Below are 17,829 nucleotides of genomic sequence, written 5' to 3' on the forward strand. Positions count from 1 at the left end.
AAACCTAGAACACACAAACAAATCAAGCCTTTGAGAAACTCTTAAAGGGATAGTGCACCCAAAAATGAAAATTCTGTCAATAAAGGAGAAGTTCACTTCTAGAACAAAAATGTACAGATAATGTACTCACCCCCTTGTCATCCAAGATGTTCATGTCTTTCTTTCTTCAGTTGTAAAGAAATTGTTTTTTGAGGAAAACATTTCAGGATTTTTCTCCACATAATGGACTGATATGGTGCCCTGAGTTTGAACTTCCAAAATGCAGGCTTCAAACAATCCCAAATGCGGTTGTAAATGATCCCAGCTGAGGAAGAAGGGTCTTATGTAGCAAAACAATCATACTTTTTAAATGCTTTTTAATCTCAGCACTCGTCTTGAACCTTTGTTTTGGAAGTGGACTTCTCCTTTAATGCTGTCAGTATAATATTGAGTTTTGTTTGAGAAGCGTTTTCTCTGATGGATCTTTGCGTCTGCTGTGCATCTGTTAGTCAGTGTCGCATTAGGCCGTCAGAAGTTGAGTGAGGAAGTGGCGAAACTGTAGAAGTGAGACAAATGAGAATTATGTGAGGAAGAGTGAGAGATTGCGATGGATTTGTGGGAAGAGCGAATGACAACAGGAAGTCACATGGTCTCTAAGTTATACTTTGTAATCTCTCTATCCTTGTTGTTATCCTCCTCTCCCTCATTTGTGTCCCTGCAGGGTTGACCTAAAGTCAGCAGGAAGCACCCCTCCATCTTAAATATTGACAGTGCAGTTATTCGTTTATTGATGGCATCCATTCTCCCTATAGCGTATTCAGCGTTTTCCTGCGTTTTCCTGCACTGGTGGATCAACAAATGCGCGAAGCTGCACTTTCTCTCGCGTTTCCACTTTAACATAAGCCATTTTTTAATCAAGACACCTCTGTTGGTTCCAGGAAGACAAGTCAGCACTGAAGATGATGCTGTCAGTAAATGCACATCATTTTTAGAAGATGATGCGTGTTTGTTTGCATTGTGCTTATTGCAGCTAGTTCGCATTATACTGGCACCTTAAGTGTTTCTCCGCCTGCTTTGAACAGAGCGGGTTGTTAAGAAATTTATGCATCTGTTCATGACAAGTTTTCCTCAACATGGTGCTGTTGTAGGAGTGTTTTGAAGCACGTTTAATTTTCTAAATGACTTAAGTGCTCACACACCAGGAAAAACAAGTGAAAGGTTAAGAAGATGTGCTGTAGTTTTTTTACTTTTTTTTTTTTTTTTTTTTTTTTGTAGTCCGGTTGCTTCAAGAATTGGAAGGAAATGTGAAGTATTTGTTTTCTTCAGGGGGTTGTGTTTTCTGAGATGTGCCTGGATTTTCAGGAATTGTTTATTCTGTTTTACAGATTTATCAACAAACAAGACTTGTTTTGAAACGTGATTAGTTTCTTCGTTTTTTTGGCATTTTTGTTTAATTTAACGAAACCTTGTGAAGAAATGATCTTTTTTTTCTTAAAAATAAAAACAACAACAAAAAAGCTGTTATAAATATTATACATATTTTAAACCTCATGTCCACCAAAGCAATACCTTGAAAATGAAGAAAATGCAGAAAAAAAAGACTAATTATATTATAGTGAGGGTTTATTCTCTTCAGTGTTTAACAATTAATTGACAATGTAAAAAAGTAGTAGTTTTTACCTTTTTTACCAATATATTTAAAAACATTTTTTTAAAATATTTTTTTTAAATAATTATATTATTAGAGAGAGAATTATGTTATTATTAGATAGATAGATGGATTGAAAAAATTAACCCTAAACAATTACAAATAGTCAAGATATTGGGTCATTTTTTTTTTCTAATAAAAATAAATAAATCATTAGTTGTGCCCAATTAGATACGAATATTAAGATCAGATGTTCTATCAAGGTATTGTTATTTTTTACAAGCTATATTAATATTTTTCAGAAGGCCATGTGACAGAAAAGATACTGTATGGCGGTTAAGAGTTTTTCTCTGACCATTTTTATATTTTGCTTGAAACAACCATCATTACTAGATAATCAAGCTAACTAGTAATTTAAACTTTATTTTGTCTTTTCTTGCCATCTACAAATATTTTCATAATTTTAACAATTGTTTATTTTGAAATGCTCATGCTTGAACAGTCTTAGCTAAAAAATAACTATATTTGCAGCATTGTTGTTTTCTGCTGTGTTTCAGCAAAAGTATGAATCTATTTTTTTGTTCATTGTGTTTCTGCTTCTGTTTTTAGAATAACCGCTTCGTCCACAGCTAATAAAAAATAAAAATAAAACAAGTAGATAGAATAAAAAATGAATAGTGAACACTAGTGTTAGAGGGTCAAATGTATTTATCTTTTTTTAAATAAATAAATAGATATCAATTGAGTAGGGAAAAAAAATAAGAGAACACTAGTGGTACACTGTAAAAAACAATTTGTTGAGTCAACTTACAATAATTTGTAACCTGGCTGCCTTAAATTTTTAAGTTCAGTCAACTCAAAAGTTTATTAATCTTGAAATGTTAAATTATACTAAGTGACAGCTTAGATATTTGAGTTGAATCAACGTAAAATTTTAAGGCAGCCGGGTTACTTACCCATCTGTTAAGTTTAGCAAACACAAATATCTAAGTTGTTACTTAGTACAACTTAACATTTCAAGTTGACTAAACTTATTCGAGTTGACTGAACTTAAAATTTTAAGGCAGCAGGGTAACAAATTATTTTAAGCTTACTCAACAAATTGTGATTTTTATTTTTTACAGTGTAGAGGGTCATTTTTTATAATATGTAAAAAGAAAATAAGTCGAAATAATATAAAAAAATATAGAGTACGCTAGTGATAGAGGATAAGGTTTTCAAATAAACAAATAAAAACAAAAGTCGAAAGAATAGAAAAAGAATAGTGAATAATAGTGTTAGAGGGTCTTTTTTATAATTAATAAAAAGTCAAACGAATAGAAAAAAATAAAGAAAGCTAGTGATAGAGGGTAAAATCTTCAAATAAATAAAAAGTCAAAAGAGTAGAAAAAGAATAGAGAACACTAGTGTTAGAGGGGCAATTTTATTTATTAATTTCTTAAATAAAAAGAAAAAAATCGAAAGAATAGAAAAAAATAAGAGAACGCAACTTTAAATGCGGCTTTAAACGATGCCAAATGCAGTTGTAAACAATCCCAGCCAAGAAATAAGGGTGTTATCTAGCGAAACGATCAGTTATTTTAATAAAAATAATACAATTTATATACTTTTTAATGCCAAATGCTCATCTTGTCTTACTCTGCCTGGACTGTTTTTGTTCTGGTTCATGACAGTTAGTGTATGTCGAAAAACTCCCATCTCATGTTCTCCCTCAACTTCAAAATCGTCCTATATCGCTGTTTTTTTACCTTTTTTGTTAAGGGTGTTTGATCTTCTTTGCATGTTCACTTTGCAAATACTGTGTCAGTACTTCTGCAGGGATGTAGGATGATTTTGAATGATTTTTGAAGTTGAGGGAGAAAATACGATTGGAGTTTTTTTGACATACCCTAACTGTCTTGAACCACAATACACAGAGTTCAACGAGAGCAAGACAAGATGAGCGTTTGAGATTTAAAAGTATTTAAATTGTATTGTTTTTATTAAAATAACCAATCGTTACATTAGATAAGACCCTTCTACCTCAGCTGGGATCATTTACAACCGCATTTGGGATTGTTTGAAGCTGCATTTAAACTGCATTTTGGAAGGTCAAACTCGGGGCACCATATCAGTCCATTATATGGAGAAAAATCCTGAAATGTTTTCCTCAAAAAACATAATTTCTTTACGACTGAAGAAAGAAAGACATGAACATCTTGGATGACTCATTATATGTGAATCTTTGTTTTGGAAGTGGACTTCTCCTTTAATAAATAAAAAGAAAACAGCTCGATAAAAATAGAATAGATAGTGCTAGTGTTCGAGGGTCAACTGTAGATGTACTGTGGATTATTAATAAATATTCTGTTTACTTGGTTACAATACATAAAAATGTACTTCTTCAAAACCACATCTAACCAGATCTAAAAGGCATCTGCGTTTTAAACAAAATTTCTAAAAGTTTTTTTTTTTTTTCTTGATCCTAGACACCTATTTTTTTTTCCCTTTCATGTCACTCTGAATTATTCCTTGACAGCTCTTTTGAAGGTCTGTTTACTAAAGGTTAAAATGTGTAAAAACAAAAGACTTTTTTCTTTCATCTGTCTGTTTTTCCTTTCAGAACATCTTATTGTTGAGCACAAGAATAAAAAACGACGCATGACGGCCGTCTGCTGTCATTCAGCTCAGAGTGGATGTTTTGTTTACATGTATTTGAGCTGAAACCTTGACTTAACTAATGCAGAAATATAAATTAAACACTCAGTTATGAATTATACAACCACATCAGAAACCTCAGATTTTGCATGTGCATTCATGTGTGCTTCTGTTTGGCTGTATGTAAGACAGCAGAATGTCAGTCTGCAGATTTAAGTTCCTCTAGAACACACTAGTGAGGAATACATGAATATCTATGAACGGTTTATTCAAAAATTCTGTATTTCCTACTGTAAACACACACTCAAATATAGAGGTGTGTTGGGGTCACTATTAATATATTTAATAGGCTCTGAAGTAAACGTTTGGATGAGCAGTGGTGTTTAAACTCATGCGAGTGTCAACAAATGTAAGAATAACCCACCGCTAACCTAAACAGAACATTTCCTAGAGTCGCAGTTCCCAGACCGATGGTTTGCATGTTTGGAGCACCCAAATAACATCTGTTTACTGCACACACCCTAACCAGCATCCCGGGTGTTTTCTGTGGGAGCAGGTGCGGTTTGCAGTGTGTAAGATTCATTAAGTGGTCATCCAATAATCAGTGTGCAGAGAAGTGTGGCGCTGATCTGGCAACCTCATACTAATGAGATGCCATCCGCCATGCCAGTGCCTTTTGCCTGCAGGCCAGAATGCTTTTCCTTAGAGGAATCTGTTTGTAATGAGGAGGTGAAAATGCGAACACAAGCTCATTTTGAGATTTTAGGAGTCTCTGGATGGTAAATAAATGCCAGACTTGTAGAAAACGTCAGCTAGGCTCATTGAAAGACGCTTTCGTTTAATACCGGCTTGTATCTGTTGATTACCCTAGAGGAGAAATTAACGGTGTTCCTTAAAAGAATGAAGAAAGAGAAAATTAAAGCATGTAATTAGTAGTGCTGGGGCAAAGATATGATAGTAACCTGCTCCCCTCTTGCAATTTCTGTCTGTCTTCAGTTTGCTGGATGAAAACAGTGTTTTTCTTTACTAGCTCCCTGTTGTCTTAAGTCTCAGGTGGGTTGGTGTATTTTAATGAGTTTTGACACCAATTTATTTAAATGGATAGAAGAACTGAATATTTTAATGAATTATAATAAGGGGAGCTATTTTAAGGGTCTGATTCTGATTAACATCTGATTAACATCTTAAAATTATTATAATGTGGTTATTCTTCAATTATGTGCACTTTTGACCATTTCAAACATTACTTTTCAGAGATTTTCTGATATAAATATATATTAAGTAAGGAATACAAACAATTAAATTATATTTTAACACTTTTTTTATTGCACAAAATTTAGCTTGATTTTTCTTTCTTTCTTTTTTAAATTGAAATTGAAATAAACATCCAGTTATGTGGTGTTGTTTTTTTTTTTTCCCTTGTAGCAGTAAAAAAAAAAGTTACCTTTAAAATATGTATATGTTAACTGAAACAAATTGAAGTAAAATATAATCAAAACCTTAACATATTTTATTTCAGGCAGTATTTCTCATTTTCATTTGGTTTAATTTGATGTACTAAAATAACTACCAAAAACAATAGATATATTTAAAAACAACAAAAACTAATAAAAATGACAACCAACAAAATTACTAAAACTTTAAATCTTTAAAATTAACAATAAAGCATGTTTAAATTATAAAATCTAACAATTAAGTATTTTTTGCACAAATTAAAAAAGGAAACATTTGGTTTTCAAATTAAATTTATATTTTAAAGGAACATGCAGTTTATTTTTTTTTCTGTAGAAGTAGAAAAGCTTAACTTCTCTTAGTCAAGCTCAATTTCATTGCACAATTTAAAAAAGGATTTTTTTATTTAGCTTTTCTTTTTTCTTTTCTAGAAAAATTGAAGGAACTTCAAAAATGTTTTCTTTTCTAGTAGTAGTAACTAAAACCATAAAAAAACATTAAATAAATAATAATAAACATTTAGTTTAATTTGATTTACTAAAATAATTACAAAAATTATTGTTATATTTAAAATATAAGTATAAATAAAAAAAAACTATTAATTATATTTAATTTAAATGACAAACACAACAAAATGACCAAAACTTTACCTTCAAATTAACATGAAAGCATGAAATATTAACAAAAATGATAATAGTATCTCAATTATAACATAACACAGAATTACTCAAAATCACAAAAACTCAAAAAAAAAATTTCTCTCAAATTCATATCTTTGTTAGACTTGAATTTGTAAAACTGACCTCTGCATAACTACATAGCCAATTTTGTTACCTTCAGAGTTTTGCAAAAGAATATAGGTGTATGTGAATTAGTATGATTTGAAAATACCATGCACTGTTCAGATTCTTAGTTTTGCTGTTGAGATGCGAAACCAGAAATCATATTTGTGAAAAATATTAACAATAAATGTGATTCATAGTCTGTTGAGAAAGCTGCAAAGACAAATATCAATCTTACTTTCAATGGTAAATATGCATCCTAAAGGAGCAAAAACATGTTTAATCTTCCAGATTAAAGCACACTCATGGAATTATTTGTTTACTCTCCAAACTTTTAATCCTAGCAAATATACACTTATAAGTACTTTATTGCACACTTTGTTGAATGAGGTACAGTAGGGCTCGCTATTTCCTTTAAAAGCCTGGCAGTGATTGGAGGGTGTGAATTTCTTTTTATTTTCCCTATTATTCAGCAGTAAAGCGAGACTGTAATTGTTTGCAGGGCGGCAATGTCGCCGCAGGCTGTCTTCAGCAAGGCCAGCCTGTCCTGATGACAGAATCCAGTTAAAGCCACCTCTCGCTCATGCTCTCCTAATACCTCTATTATCTAAACGGCTAGAGGGAACCAGAAAATGATTAAAGGATTGACATCAGGCTGAAGGAAGGTGAAAGCGAAGGTCGGTCAAAGGGGCAGCGTTAGGAAATGCTTAACTTGTGCTTTTCACTTGTTTCTCACAAGTTAGAGGATGTGACCGTGTGTTATTTAATATGTAAGGAAATACTGTAATGATCAATGTTCAGTTGCAAACCAGACAGCGTTGAAGTTTGTATATGTGCGGCATTTAATGATCTGTCTAGTGAGTTGATAGTCATTTACGTGTTGAAATGTTTGTCAGTTTGGGGCTAACGATCTCTCTGAAAGGTCTGGTGTGGTACGTGGTGTGTTTTGTGCAGATTGTGACGCTGATAACGAGACAGTGACAGCAGGGCCGTCAGCGAGCAGACTGTGAATGTCTCTGTGTGGACACACTTCACTGAACATTATTACAGAAGATCTGCAGGGCTGCGTTTGAGCGTGCTGTAATTGCGCTGTGGCAGCGGCGTGGGGTCCCTCACGAGATACACTTGTTCATCTCTTAAAAGGATGTCAGACTAGAGGTTTGGTGCATAAAGGGACTTGGGAGATAAGCTGGGCCTTATTGAGCGACACTATTTCTTCCTGTTCAACGTTATCTTGGTTATGGATTATTGGGTAATATGTACATTAGGTGAGAGCGTTTTACATGATGTGCTAGAAGCAGAGCATGCAAATTACCTTGGTTTGTGGCCCTGTCCCTAACGACACATTTGATATGGGTTTGTGGTCTCGTGGCTTTGGCTCCCAGGTGTCCAATTTGTCATTTCAAGCATTTAGAACCACACACTTTTTTGTGCAGAAAAACTTCTGATGAACTTTTACTGGTCTGAAATTCCCAGCAGCCCATGTGCGTGGTAAAAACACGTTAGCAATCACAACACCCTAGCAACCATCCTAAAATCAATCAGTACACCTGGGCAGCAATACACTGCTGTTCAAAAACTTAGAGTCTGTGAGATTTTTAAAATGTTTCTGGAAGAAAAATGATGGAAAAATACAGTAAAAATGTAATATTTTGAAATGTTATTATAGTTTAAAATTACTGTTTTTTTATTTTAAATATATTGTGAATTGTAACTTATTTCTGTGATGCAAAGCTGAATTTTTAGCATCCATTACTCCAGTCTTCAGTGTCTCATGATCCTTCAGAAATCATTCTAATATACTGATTTGTTGCTCGAGAAACATTTATTATTATTATCAATATTATTTTTTTTTTTCATTTAAAATTTTCTTGACTCTATTTTAATGGTTAAATTCAATTTTAAAGCCTGTCTGATGAATTGAAATTATGAAACAATTTATTAAGTTTAACAAAAAATATTTTTTAAGGACTTATGAAATGTTTTATTACTTTTTTCTCAAATTTTTTTTTTTTTTTACCAAATTCTGTGTTTTCCATTAATTTTCTGGATTCCATTTTAATGGATTTCTTCAATTTCAATAATCAAAATCATCTGTATGTAATTGATTTATTTAAAAATATATTATTATTATTATTATATTAGTAGTAGTAGTAGTAGTAGTAGTAGTAGTAGTAGTAGTAGTAGTAGTAATATTTATTTAGTTATTTATTTTTCAGAAATAGCTACTGTCAAGTGTTATATACATTTTTCTGATAAATAAATTCTGATTTTTTTTATAGTAAATTTTCCTTAAAAATAATGTAATATATTGTAATATAATGATTATTATTATTATTAGTAGTAGTAGTAGTAGTAATATTTATTTAGGTATTTATTTTTCAGAAATAGCTACTGTCTAGTGTTATATTTTTCTGATAAATAAATTCTGATAATTTTTTTTATGGTAAATTTTCCTTAAAAATAATGTAATATATTTCTGTTACAGTTTCTTCAAGTTAAACCGAACTTTTATTTTGACGGGTTGCTGTGAAGACCTTTAAGTTTCAGTTTGTGTATGATAAAGAAACGATAAAATGCTCATGAAGTGACTTTCAGAGCAGTTGTAGAGATTGTTTGTGTTCATATCCTCGTATATTGGGGCGGCAGAGACTGAAAACACAGCGGGCGTCACGCTTGTGTAGTAAACAAAACCGCGTATCTGCGCTATTCATTCACACAGAGAGACACAGAATGTGCAGGATTCATATTTGAATAGTATTTTTGCTACTTAATATTCACAGACACTAGTCCATATCGCATTTTGATTTAAGTGTACTGACCTACTTTTGGACCATCTCAAATTTGTCAAATTCTGTGACATCCCACATTATACAGTAAATTCCATTTTTATGACTGAATTCTGCAATTCTGTCTGCATTTTCCACTACATGGAAATCATAGGGCCCTAATCTCTGCTGAATAAAAGCATAATTTTAAAACAAAACAAAAAATCTTGCTGACTCACCCAGCACCATTTAGAACACCTTAGCAATGACAAAAACCATTGCAACCTCATACCATCACATTTATCAACACTCAGTACACTTTAGCAACCACCTAATGCCCTAACAGCAGCATAGCATCTACCTAAAACACTACAGCACTTTACTTTCAAATACGACGGAGATCAGCTCTCTTCCCTCACTTTTTTTTTGAAAATCATTTTTTGGCCTGAACATTTTTTTTTTTTTTTTTTTTGAGTACATCTGTTCAGTTCCAAAAGCCGTAATCCAGAGAATGAAATTATATTCCAGGGAAATTGCATTAATACACGGAAGACATTTGGCCAGATAAGAAGGGATTAAGTGGAGTAAAAATTTACAGTTCAAAGTTTGGTCCACAAATTATGGTTATTGCCGCCACTCAAAACGATTCCGTTCAGATGACTTTCACATATAGCCATGTTTATCTTAAACAGTAGAAGCACTTTGCAAGATAAGCCTGATAAACAGGCCCAGATAAGTGCTCTATAAAACAAGTATACATGCGAACACTTCTCTGTGTTGGGAAATGAAGCAGCAGAACAACAACCCGCATCTCAGCAGTGTAGCAGCACCCAGATCATGAAATATGTATAACGTCCATATACTGCATTGCTCATTTTCAGACAAGGAGTCACCGATACCTCCTGAGGGAAGCGTGTGTAAGGGTTTGTGATGCTACACATTTAGTCCCTTGATTTCAATGCTGTTTATCTTGTGCACTAACCCTGCTAATAATAAAAATGTTGATTTAATTTATGAAGTCAGTAAACAAGTGTTTCAACAAAAATGCAAGGTTAATGTTTCAGCTAGTTAAGCACTTCCATTATAAATGGCTTTATGTAACTATGTTTTTACTTTAAAAATAAGGAACAAGTCAAAATAATTTTCAGTGCTAATCATCAGCATGTCACAAATGAGACATTTATGTAAAGCATACACTGATTGTTTGCATTTCTGTCAAAAAGATGTGTGTATATATATTTTTAAGGTGGTGTTCCCCAGGGCTATGTTCTCGGGCCGTTTGAGATTTACACACTTTGGGCATCAGGGAACTGCTTACAAGCTCTGGAATGGCATAACCACCACAAAAATTGCAGTTTAGACCATCTTAAAGCCTAAATTATACTAATTTTAGGGAAAAATGTAAGCGCTTTAACAAAAACAAAAGGTTCATGTTTCAGCTTTTTAAGCACTTCCATTGTAAGTGGCTTTATGTTGTCACATTTTTACTTAAAAATTGAGGAACGAATAACAATCATTTTCAGTCACAAATGGACCATCTGTGTAAATCATACACTGATTGCCTGTGTTTCTGTCAACAAGATGTATGTATATTCATTTTTAAGGTGGTGTTCCCCAGGGCTATGTTCTGGGGCCGTTTGAGATTTACACACTTGGGGCATCAGAGAGCTGCTCATGCACACCGTCACAGTCTGTTTGTGTCAATTTCATCACACATTCACATGCACGCACTCATCAAGATCATCTGCATTAGTCAACAGCTGTTGGTGGTCAGCTCAAGTCTATGCCTATGAGTTTATAATAAGCTTTTAAATGAAATAAAAATGTAGACTATACATGTAATTAATGTTGTTCTCTCTGTCTCACAGGTTTGGTGCAGTCGGGCGCAGCGGGGGGGCAGAGAGGCGAGCGCATGAGGAGAGGGCGTCCCGAGACCCCCGTCTCCACACTCCGCGCTCGCACACACACGTTCACGGACACACCGCGCCTAGCAACCCTCGAGCCGCCATGGTAAAAACCCCTCATCTTCTGTTTGTGTGGCTGGTTAAGTATCACACAAGGTTGATGTCTAAATTGTAAAATCTCTCTTACATGTGTTTCTGTCCAAACCGCTCTAATCTAAAACCAGCCGAGATGTGATCGAGAAAATGTGATGGGAGCTTGAGAGAAAGAGAGAAAAGGGGGGGAGGAGATCAGCGTTTGATTAATGGCCCTCACCTCCGGCTTGTGGGAGCAGGGTCTCATGGGAGTGTAGGGCTGTGCTGTTTGAATTATTAAAGTCTGAGAGTCGGGGGGAGGTTCATAAATAACCCAACGTAATGAGCGCCCTGCTAGCGTGAGCTCTAATGCTAACCCAGCTTTGCCGCCGCAGCCGGGGTGACCTTGGATATGCACACGCAAGCGCATACACGTATATACACTCAAGCGCTTTCCACTTCTCTCACTCTAGTGGCTTTCTGTGTCTTCTGCATCTGTATCTGTATTGATTTATTGTGCACATAACGAGGTGACCTTCCTGGTTTCACTCGACTTCCTGTCAAACTGTGGCCAAAGTGGCAGAGCACACAGATACGCACACACCCTGGCTGTGTGTCAGCATGAACCCTGCGCTATGCCAAAGAAAGGGACTTTCAGGGAAAAAAAAAATCCACATAGTGCTCTTATGCAACGAATGGCAGTCTGAAAATTAATGCACAATTCTGAGTATTGTGTTTTTGGTTTATAGGTAGGTTTTGTGTTTTGTGGTTGAGTTCTGTCGAGAGCATTTCCGATGAACATAATAGAAAATGATTTTGACTGATCCCTTAAAAAATAAGCAAAACATTTTGGACTTACAATGAAAGTGAAGGTGGCAACGCAATAATGCTAAAATGCATACATTGTATGTTAACTAATATATGTTATGATGAAAATTACCAGGTGTTTTTTTTCTGTGCAATATTTAATTTATGAAGTCAGTAAACAACTTTTTTTTTTTTTAGGGAAGATTTATTTATTTTTTTATTACATCTATTACATCTATTGTAAATGGCTTTATGTAACTGTTTTTACTTTAAAAATGAGGAACGAGTCAAAATAATTTTCAGTGCTAATCAGCAACATGTCATAAATGGGCTGATTGCTTGCATTTCTGTCAACAAGATGTGTGTGATATACATTTTTAAGGTGGTGTTCCCCTAGGCTCTGTTCTGGGGCCGTTTGAGATTTACACACTCTGGGCATCAAAGAGCTGCTTACAAGATCTGGAATGACATAATCACTACAAAAATTACAATTTAGACCATCATACGCCTAAATTATACTAATTTTAAGGGAATTTTAAAACAAAAATACAAGGTTCATGTTTCACGTTTTTAAGCACTTTACTTCCATTGTAAGTGGCTTTATGTAACCATATTTTTACTCTAAAAATGAGGAATGAGTCAGAATAATTTTTAGTGCTTATCAGCTTGTCGCAAATTGACCATCTATGTAAAGCATGCACTGACTGCTTGCATTTCTGTCAACAAGATGCGTGCATGTACATTTTTAAGGTGGTGTTCCCCAAGGCTATATTTTGGGGCCACTTGAGACTGACACACTTTGGGCATCAGAGAGCTGCTTACAAGCTCTGGAATTACATAATAATTGCAAAAATGAGCATCTTAAAGCCTAAATTATACTAATTTTAATTTAACAAAATTACTAGGTTAGTGTTTAAGCACTTTACTTCCATTGTAAATGGCTTTATGTAACCGTGTTTTTGCTTTAAAAATGTGGAATGATTCAAAATAATTTTCAATGCTAATCAGCAACATGTCACAAATTAACTATGTTAAGCATACATTGCTTGCATTTCTCTCAACAAGATATGTGTATATACATTTTCAAGGTGGTGTTCCCCAGGGCTGTGTTCTGGGGCCATTTGAGATTTACAAATTTACACATTTTGGACTTCAAAGTGTTTTTTAAAAAATACAACTTCATGTTTCAGCTTTAAGTAACCATGTTTTTACTTTTAAAATGAGTCAAATAATTTTCAGTGCTAATCATCAGCATGTCACAAATTGACTGTCTATGTAAAGCATACACTGATGCGCACAAGATGCGTGTATATAGATTTTGAAGGTGGTGTTCCCCAGGGCTAAATTCTGTGGCCGATTGAGATTTACACCCTTTGGGCATCAGAGAGCTGCTTACAAGCTCTGGAATGACCTAACCACTGCAAAAATGTCAATTTAGACCATCTTAAAGCCTAAATTATAGTAATTTTAGTGGAATATATAAGTTTTTTTTTTTTTTTTTTTTTTTAAACAAAAATACAAGGTTCATGTTTCAGCTATTTAAGCACTTCCATTGCAAGTGGTTTTACGTAACCATGTTTCTACTTTAAAATGAGGAACGAGTCAAAATTGTCAGTGCTGATTATCAGCATGTCACAAATGGACCATCTGTGTAAATCGCACAAAGATTGCTTGCATTTCTGTCAACAAAACGTGCATGTATATGTTTTTTAAGGTGGTGTTCCCCAGGGCTGTGTTCTAGGGCCTTTTGAGATTTGCACACTTTGACCATCAGAGAGCTGCTCATGCACACTGTCACAGTCTGTTTGTGTCAATCTCATTCACACATTCACATGCACACACTCATCAAGAAGACCTGCATCAGTCAACAGCTGTTTGTGGTCAGCTCATGTCTATGCCTATGAGTCTATAATAAGTAGCCGCAGAGCTTTGCAGATCATTGCCTGACTGGAAGACATTTTAATTAAGGGCGTGTAATTAATTTAATACTGAACACTGACCTCAAATGAGACACACAGAGATGACACATCATGCCAGGACCCCTCATGTGATTATTTAATCTGATCTGATAAGCAGAGCAGGAGCCATAAATACACATTATTACTAAATGCAAACCATATTAGAACACTGTTAATATTATTATTATTTTATTTATTTTTTTAAATAAGCAATGCCAAATCCACATGCCCGCTCAATTTTAATGGGCTTGATCTTTGTGCGTGCATGTCCATTCTGCTCCATTCAGTTGAGCCCTGTTTGTCTAAATACGTCCCCAGTGTGCCATTCGTTAAACTAGTGGTTTGATGAAACCCTCTGTTGCTTGATTGTACTTGATCTCTCTCTCTCACACACACACACTCACACACACACATGCATGCTTTCTTGTTCTTTCTCACTCTGTCCCAGGTTACACAAAACCATCCTAAATTATTGTGTTCAGGATTCCTTTTGGAACTTTGTCATAATTTGGAATACCTCCTAAAGGATCCTCTTAGAATCTGCTAAGAATCAAATAATGTCTTACTCAGTGAGAATCCAATTTTTCTGTTAACCTCTGATTAGTTCTTATTAAGATTCTCTGGGACTGGTTCAAATTACAATATAACAAGCCTGTGCTTTTCTGTAGGATTGAGCTCTCCCGTGGCCGAGAGAGCTCAACGCGCTGCAACTTAAGAAAACACATGCAAATAGAAAAAACGACAACAAATTAAGAAAACATCTTCATCAGTTCGACAACACACTACAAATCCTCGCAACGCAAACGCAAATACGGAATTGTGCTGCAAATTCTCACAACACAACCAAACACAGAAACGCCCTGCAAATAGCACAGACCACAACGGAAATGTTTCAGGGAGACCTCAAAAAGGTGACGAACCCAGCTGGGACCTGATCATTTGTTCAGTGGCTTTTGGTCAGAGTAGAGGTGTTGTCGGTGACTAAAAGGTGAGTTTTTTTTGTTTATTTTAACATCCTGATACAGTTTTTCTGAGAGTAACTCTAGCTAACATAGCATTAAAATAATGTTTCACAGTTAAGTGTGTACTTCGTCAGATTAGTTTAATAATATCCAAAAGACCAAGGAATCGTATGATCAGGATGTTAAAATAAACAATAAACTCACCTTTCAGTCACCGACAACACCTCTACTCTGACCAAAAGCCATTGAACAAATAATCAGGTCCCAGCTGGGTTCGTCACTCTTTGAGGTCCCCCTGAAACATTTCTGTTGTGGTCCGTGCTATTTGCAGCACGTTCCTGTGTTTGCAGTGCGTTTCTGTGTTTAGTTGTGTTGTGAGAATTTGCAGTGCATTTCCGTATTTGTGTTTGCGTTGCTTAAGTTGCAGGGCGTTGAGCTCTCTCGACAACCGTACTATAGCCATAATATGTCAATCTTTAGAGATGCTGTATCAATTTTTCAAAAGAAACCTTGAACTCAAGTCTTGATGGTATTTGCTACATGCAGTGTGTGTTTAAGTTAACATTTAAACAAATGCTTTTATTGTGTGTTCTTGTGAACGCACGTCGAAGACTGACACGGAAGAGAAGAAATCGAGGAAAGTGGTTATTTTTGTATCTTTGCCCACAGAAAGTATTCTCGTAGCTTCATAACATTACGGTTGAACCACTGATCTCACATGGACCGTTTTAATAATGTCCTTACTACCTTTCTGGGTCTTGAACATGTCAGTTGCATTGTTGTCTATGCAGGTCAGAAAACTCTCAGATTTCATCAACAATATCTTAATTTGTGTTCTGAAGATGAACAAAGGTCTCACGGGTTTGGAACGACATAAGAGTGAGGGATGAGAGTTTAAAGGGATAGTTCACCCAAAAAATTAATATTCTGTCATCATTTACTCACCCTATGGAAGTCAGTAGCCAGCGTCAACTGTTTGGTTGCCAACATTCTTCAAAATATCTTCATTTGTGTTCAACCGAAGAAAAGATACAGGTTTGAAACAACTTGAGGGTGATTAAATGACAATGGAATTTTCATTTTTTTGGTTGAATCCCTTTAAATAGTAGCATTATTACAAAATTGGTTTCAGTCTTTAAAAATAATGATTCAATTATTGTACTGCAATTTGTTTACTGTAGCAGCACAGTGTGTTTTACGAGTGTATCATTATCTGTGCGTACCTCACACATACTAAGCGTGTTTCAATGCTTGTCCATCCATTCCGCCTGTCTCTGGTGTGATGTGTGATTAAGATGCAGTCTCTCTGCTCCTCCTTAGCTATTTTACACTCTTTTACACTTCCCAGTATGTTTTACGGCCGCTCGCAGGCGGCCATTAGAAGCGCCTCATAAACCCTGCGCACTGCCTGTTAAATACTGGCCTGATGCCACGGAGAGGCCACTGTCACTGCCGCTAATGTGCAGATATGCATCTTTATATCCCAGACAGATCCCGAAAGGCCCCCGCACCCTCCCGCACCCTGATCCCGCACTCGCCCAGGCTGCCTTCAATGTCCTTAAACATGCATAGTTTGTCTAGCGATGTCAAAGTGCTCACTCTGCATCACGCTAATTGATCAACTCCGTTAAAGGTTGCAGCCTTCAAACATCAGCGCTTTGCACTCGACAAACAAGCCCGGCTGTCTGCTAGCAGCCGCCAGTGTAAAAATGTCACTCAGTGAACTCCGATTGAAACAAATGAATCTTGTTTTTCCTTTCTTGCTAGTTAAACAACAGCTGCCGTTGAGAAGATGGATGCGCGGTGTGGTTTTTATGTCTATATTGCGTGAAAGGTCACACCCCCCGGGGACTGCAGCGCTGCTGATGTAGCTTTGATACGCTATTGAGCAAGCCTGCTGTCGAACGGAGAAATGCTACAGGAAGAGCGACCCAATGAAAATGACGGCATTAGGGAATGGATCTGGTATTGAATAGAGCTGATATCAATGAGGTTCAGGCCTGTGAAGGATGATGAATGAGCTGATAGGAAGTTTTGATTGGCGGTACACGCATGCCTTTTTATATCTGTTATAGAGTTTTTCTGTATTTTGCTGCGTGCATCCAGGAAAGAGACTACAGAGACTAGCTTTCAACGCACAAAAATCTGAAGTGTTCTTTTTACATGTTTTTTTTAAAACAGTTCCGTTTGGTTGCGGCTTAAAATACTAGCAGTAAAACAGCTTGAAATGTGAAACAGCAACTGTGATGTGTCTTAATTTATGCATCAAAATATTATAATGCACAGTAAGAAACTGGACATTCATTTTGAGATTTGAGATACTGTTACAGCTCATGTTTTGTTTTATATATATATATATATATATATATTTAATGCTGGTTTTTTTCTATTCATTAAAAAAAATCCTGAAAAACGATCACAGTTTTCATATTAAGTGTTAAGGTCCAAATTTTGCATATTAAAGGGGTCATCGGATGCTAAGTTCACTTTTACATGTTGTTTGAACGTTAATGTGTGTTGGCAGTGTATGTACAAATCTACCCTATAATGATAAAAATCCATGCAGTGGTTTTTAATTAATCTGTAAAAATAATATCCCCCTTTTCAAATCGAGCCATTCTCAGATGCCTGTTGTTGTGGCGTCACACCCACAGAGGCCGCTCCCATGATAGTTGATTGACATGAGCGTCTTACCTCAGACGCGCCCTAAATCAGCTGTAACAGTCCAATAACTTTCCTTGTTTCGATGCAGGAGCAGGGATGTAAGTTAGACAAGAAAATATCCAATCACGCGATTGAGGTGTTTTGTTGCTGGATGTATTAATGAACATAGTGGTCGTCACTTACTCCCGACGTCTGA

General features: G+C 35.4%; 1 protein-coding gene across 5 annotated transcripts in view; it reads left to right on the top strand.

Annotated features, from left to right (window-relative positions):
- Positions 1-17,829, top strand: part of strbp (spermatid perinuclear RNA binding protein) — a 124,190-nt gene that overhangs the window by 50,978 nt on the left and 55,383 nt on the right. For all 5 annotated transcript variants that reach the window (XM_051120988.1, XM_051120989.1, XM_051120987.1 and 2 more), the window contains exon 3: positions 11,135-11,276. In XM_051120988.1, coding sequence (XP_050976945.1) covers positions 11,274-11,276 — 3 coding nt within the window. In that variant the 5' untranslated portion in view covers positions 11,135-11,273. The remainder of the gene's footprint in view (positions 1-11,134; positions 11,277-17,829) is intronic.

This window comes from Labeo rohita, chromosome 10, assembly GCF_022985175.1.
Source record: "Labeo rohita strain BAU-BD-2019 chromosome 10, IGBB_LRoh.1.0, whole genome shotgun sequence".
Lineage (NCBI taxonomy): Eukaryota > Metazoa > Chordata > Actinopteri > Cypriniformes > Cyprinidae > Labeo > Labeo rohita.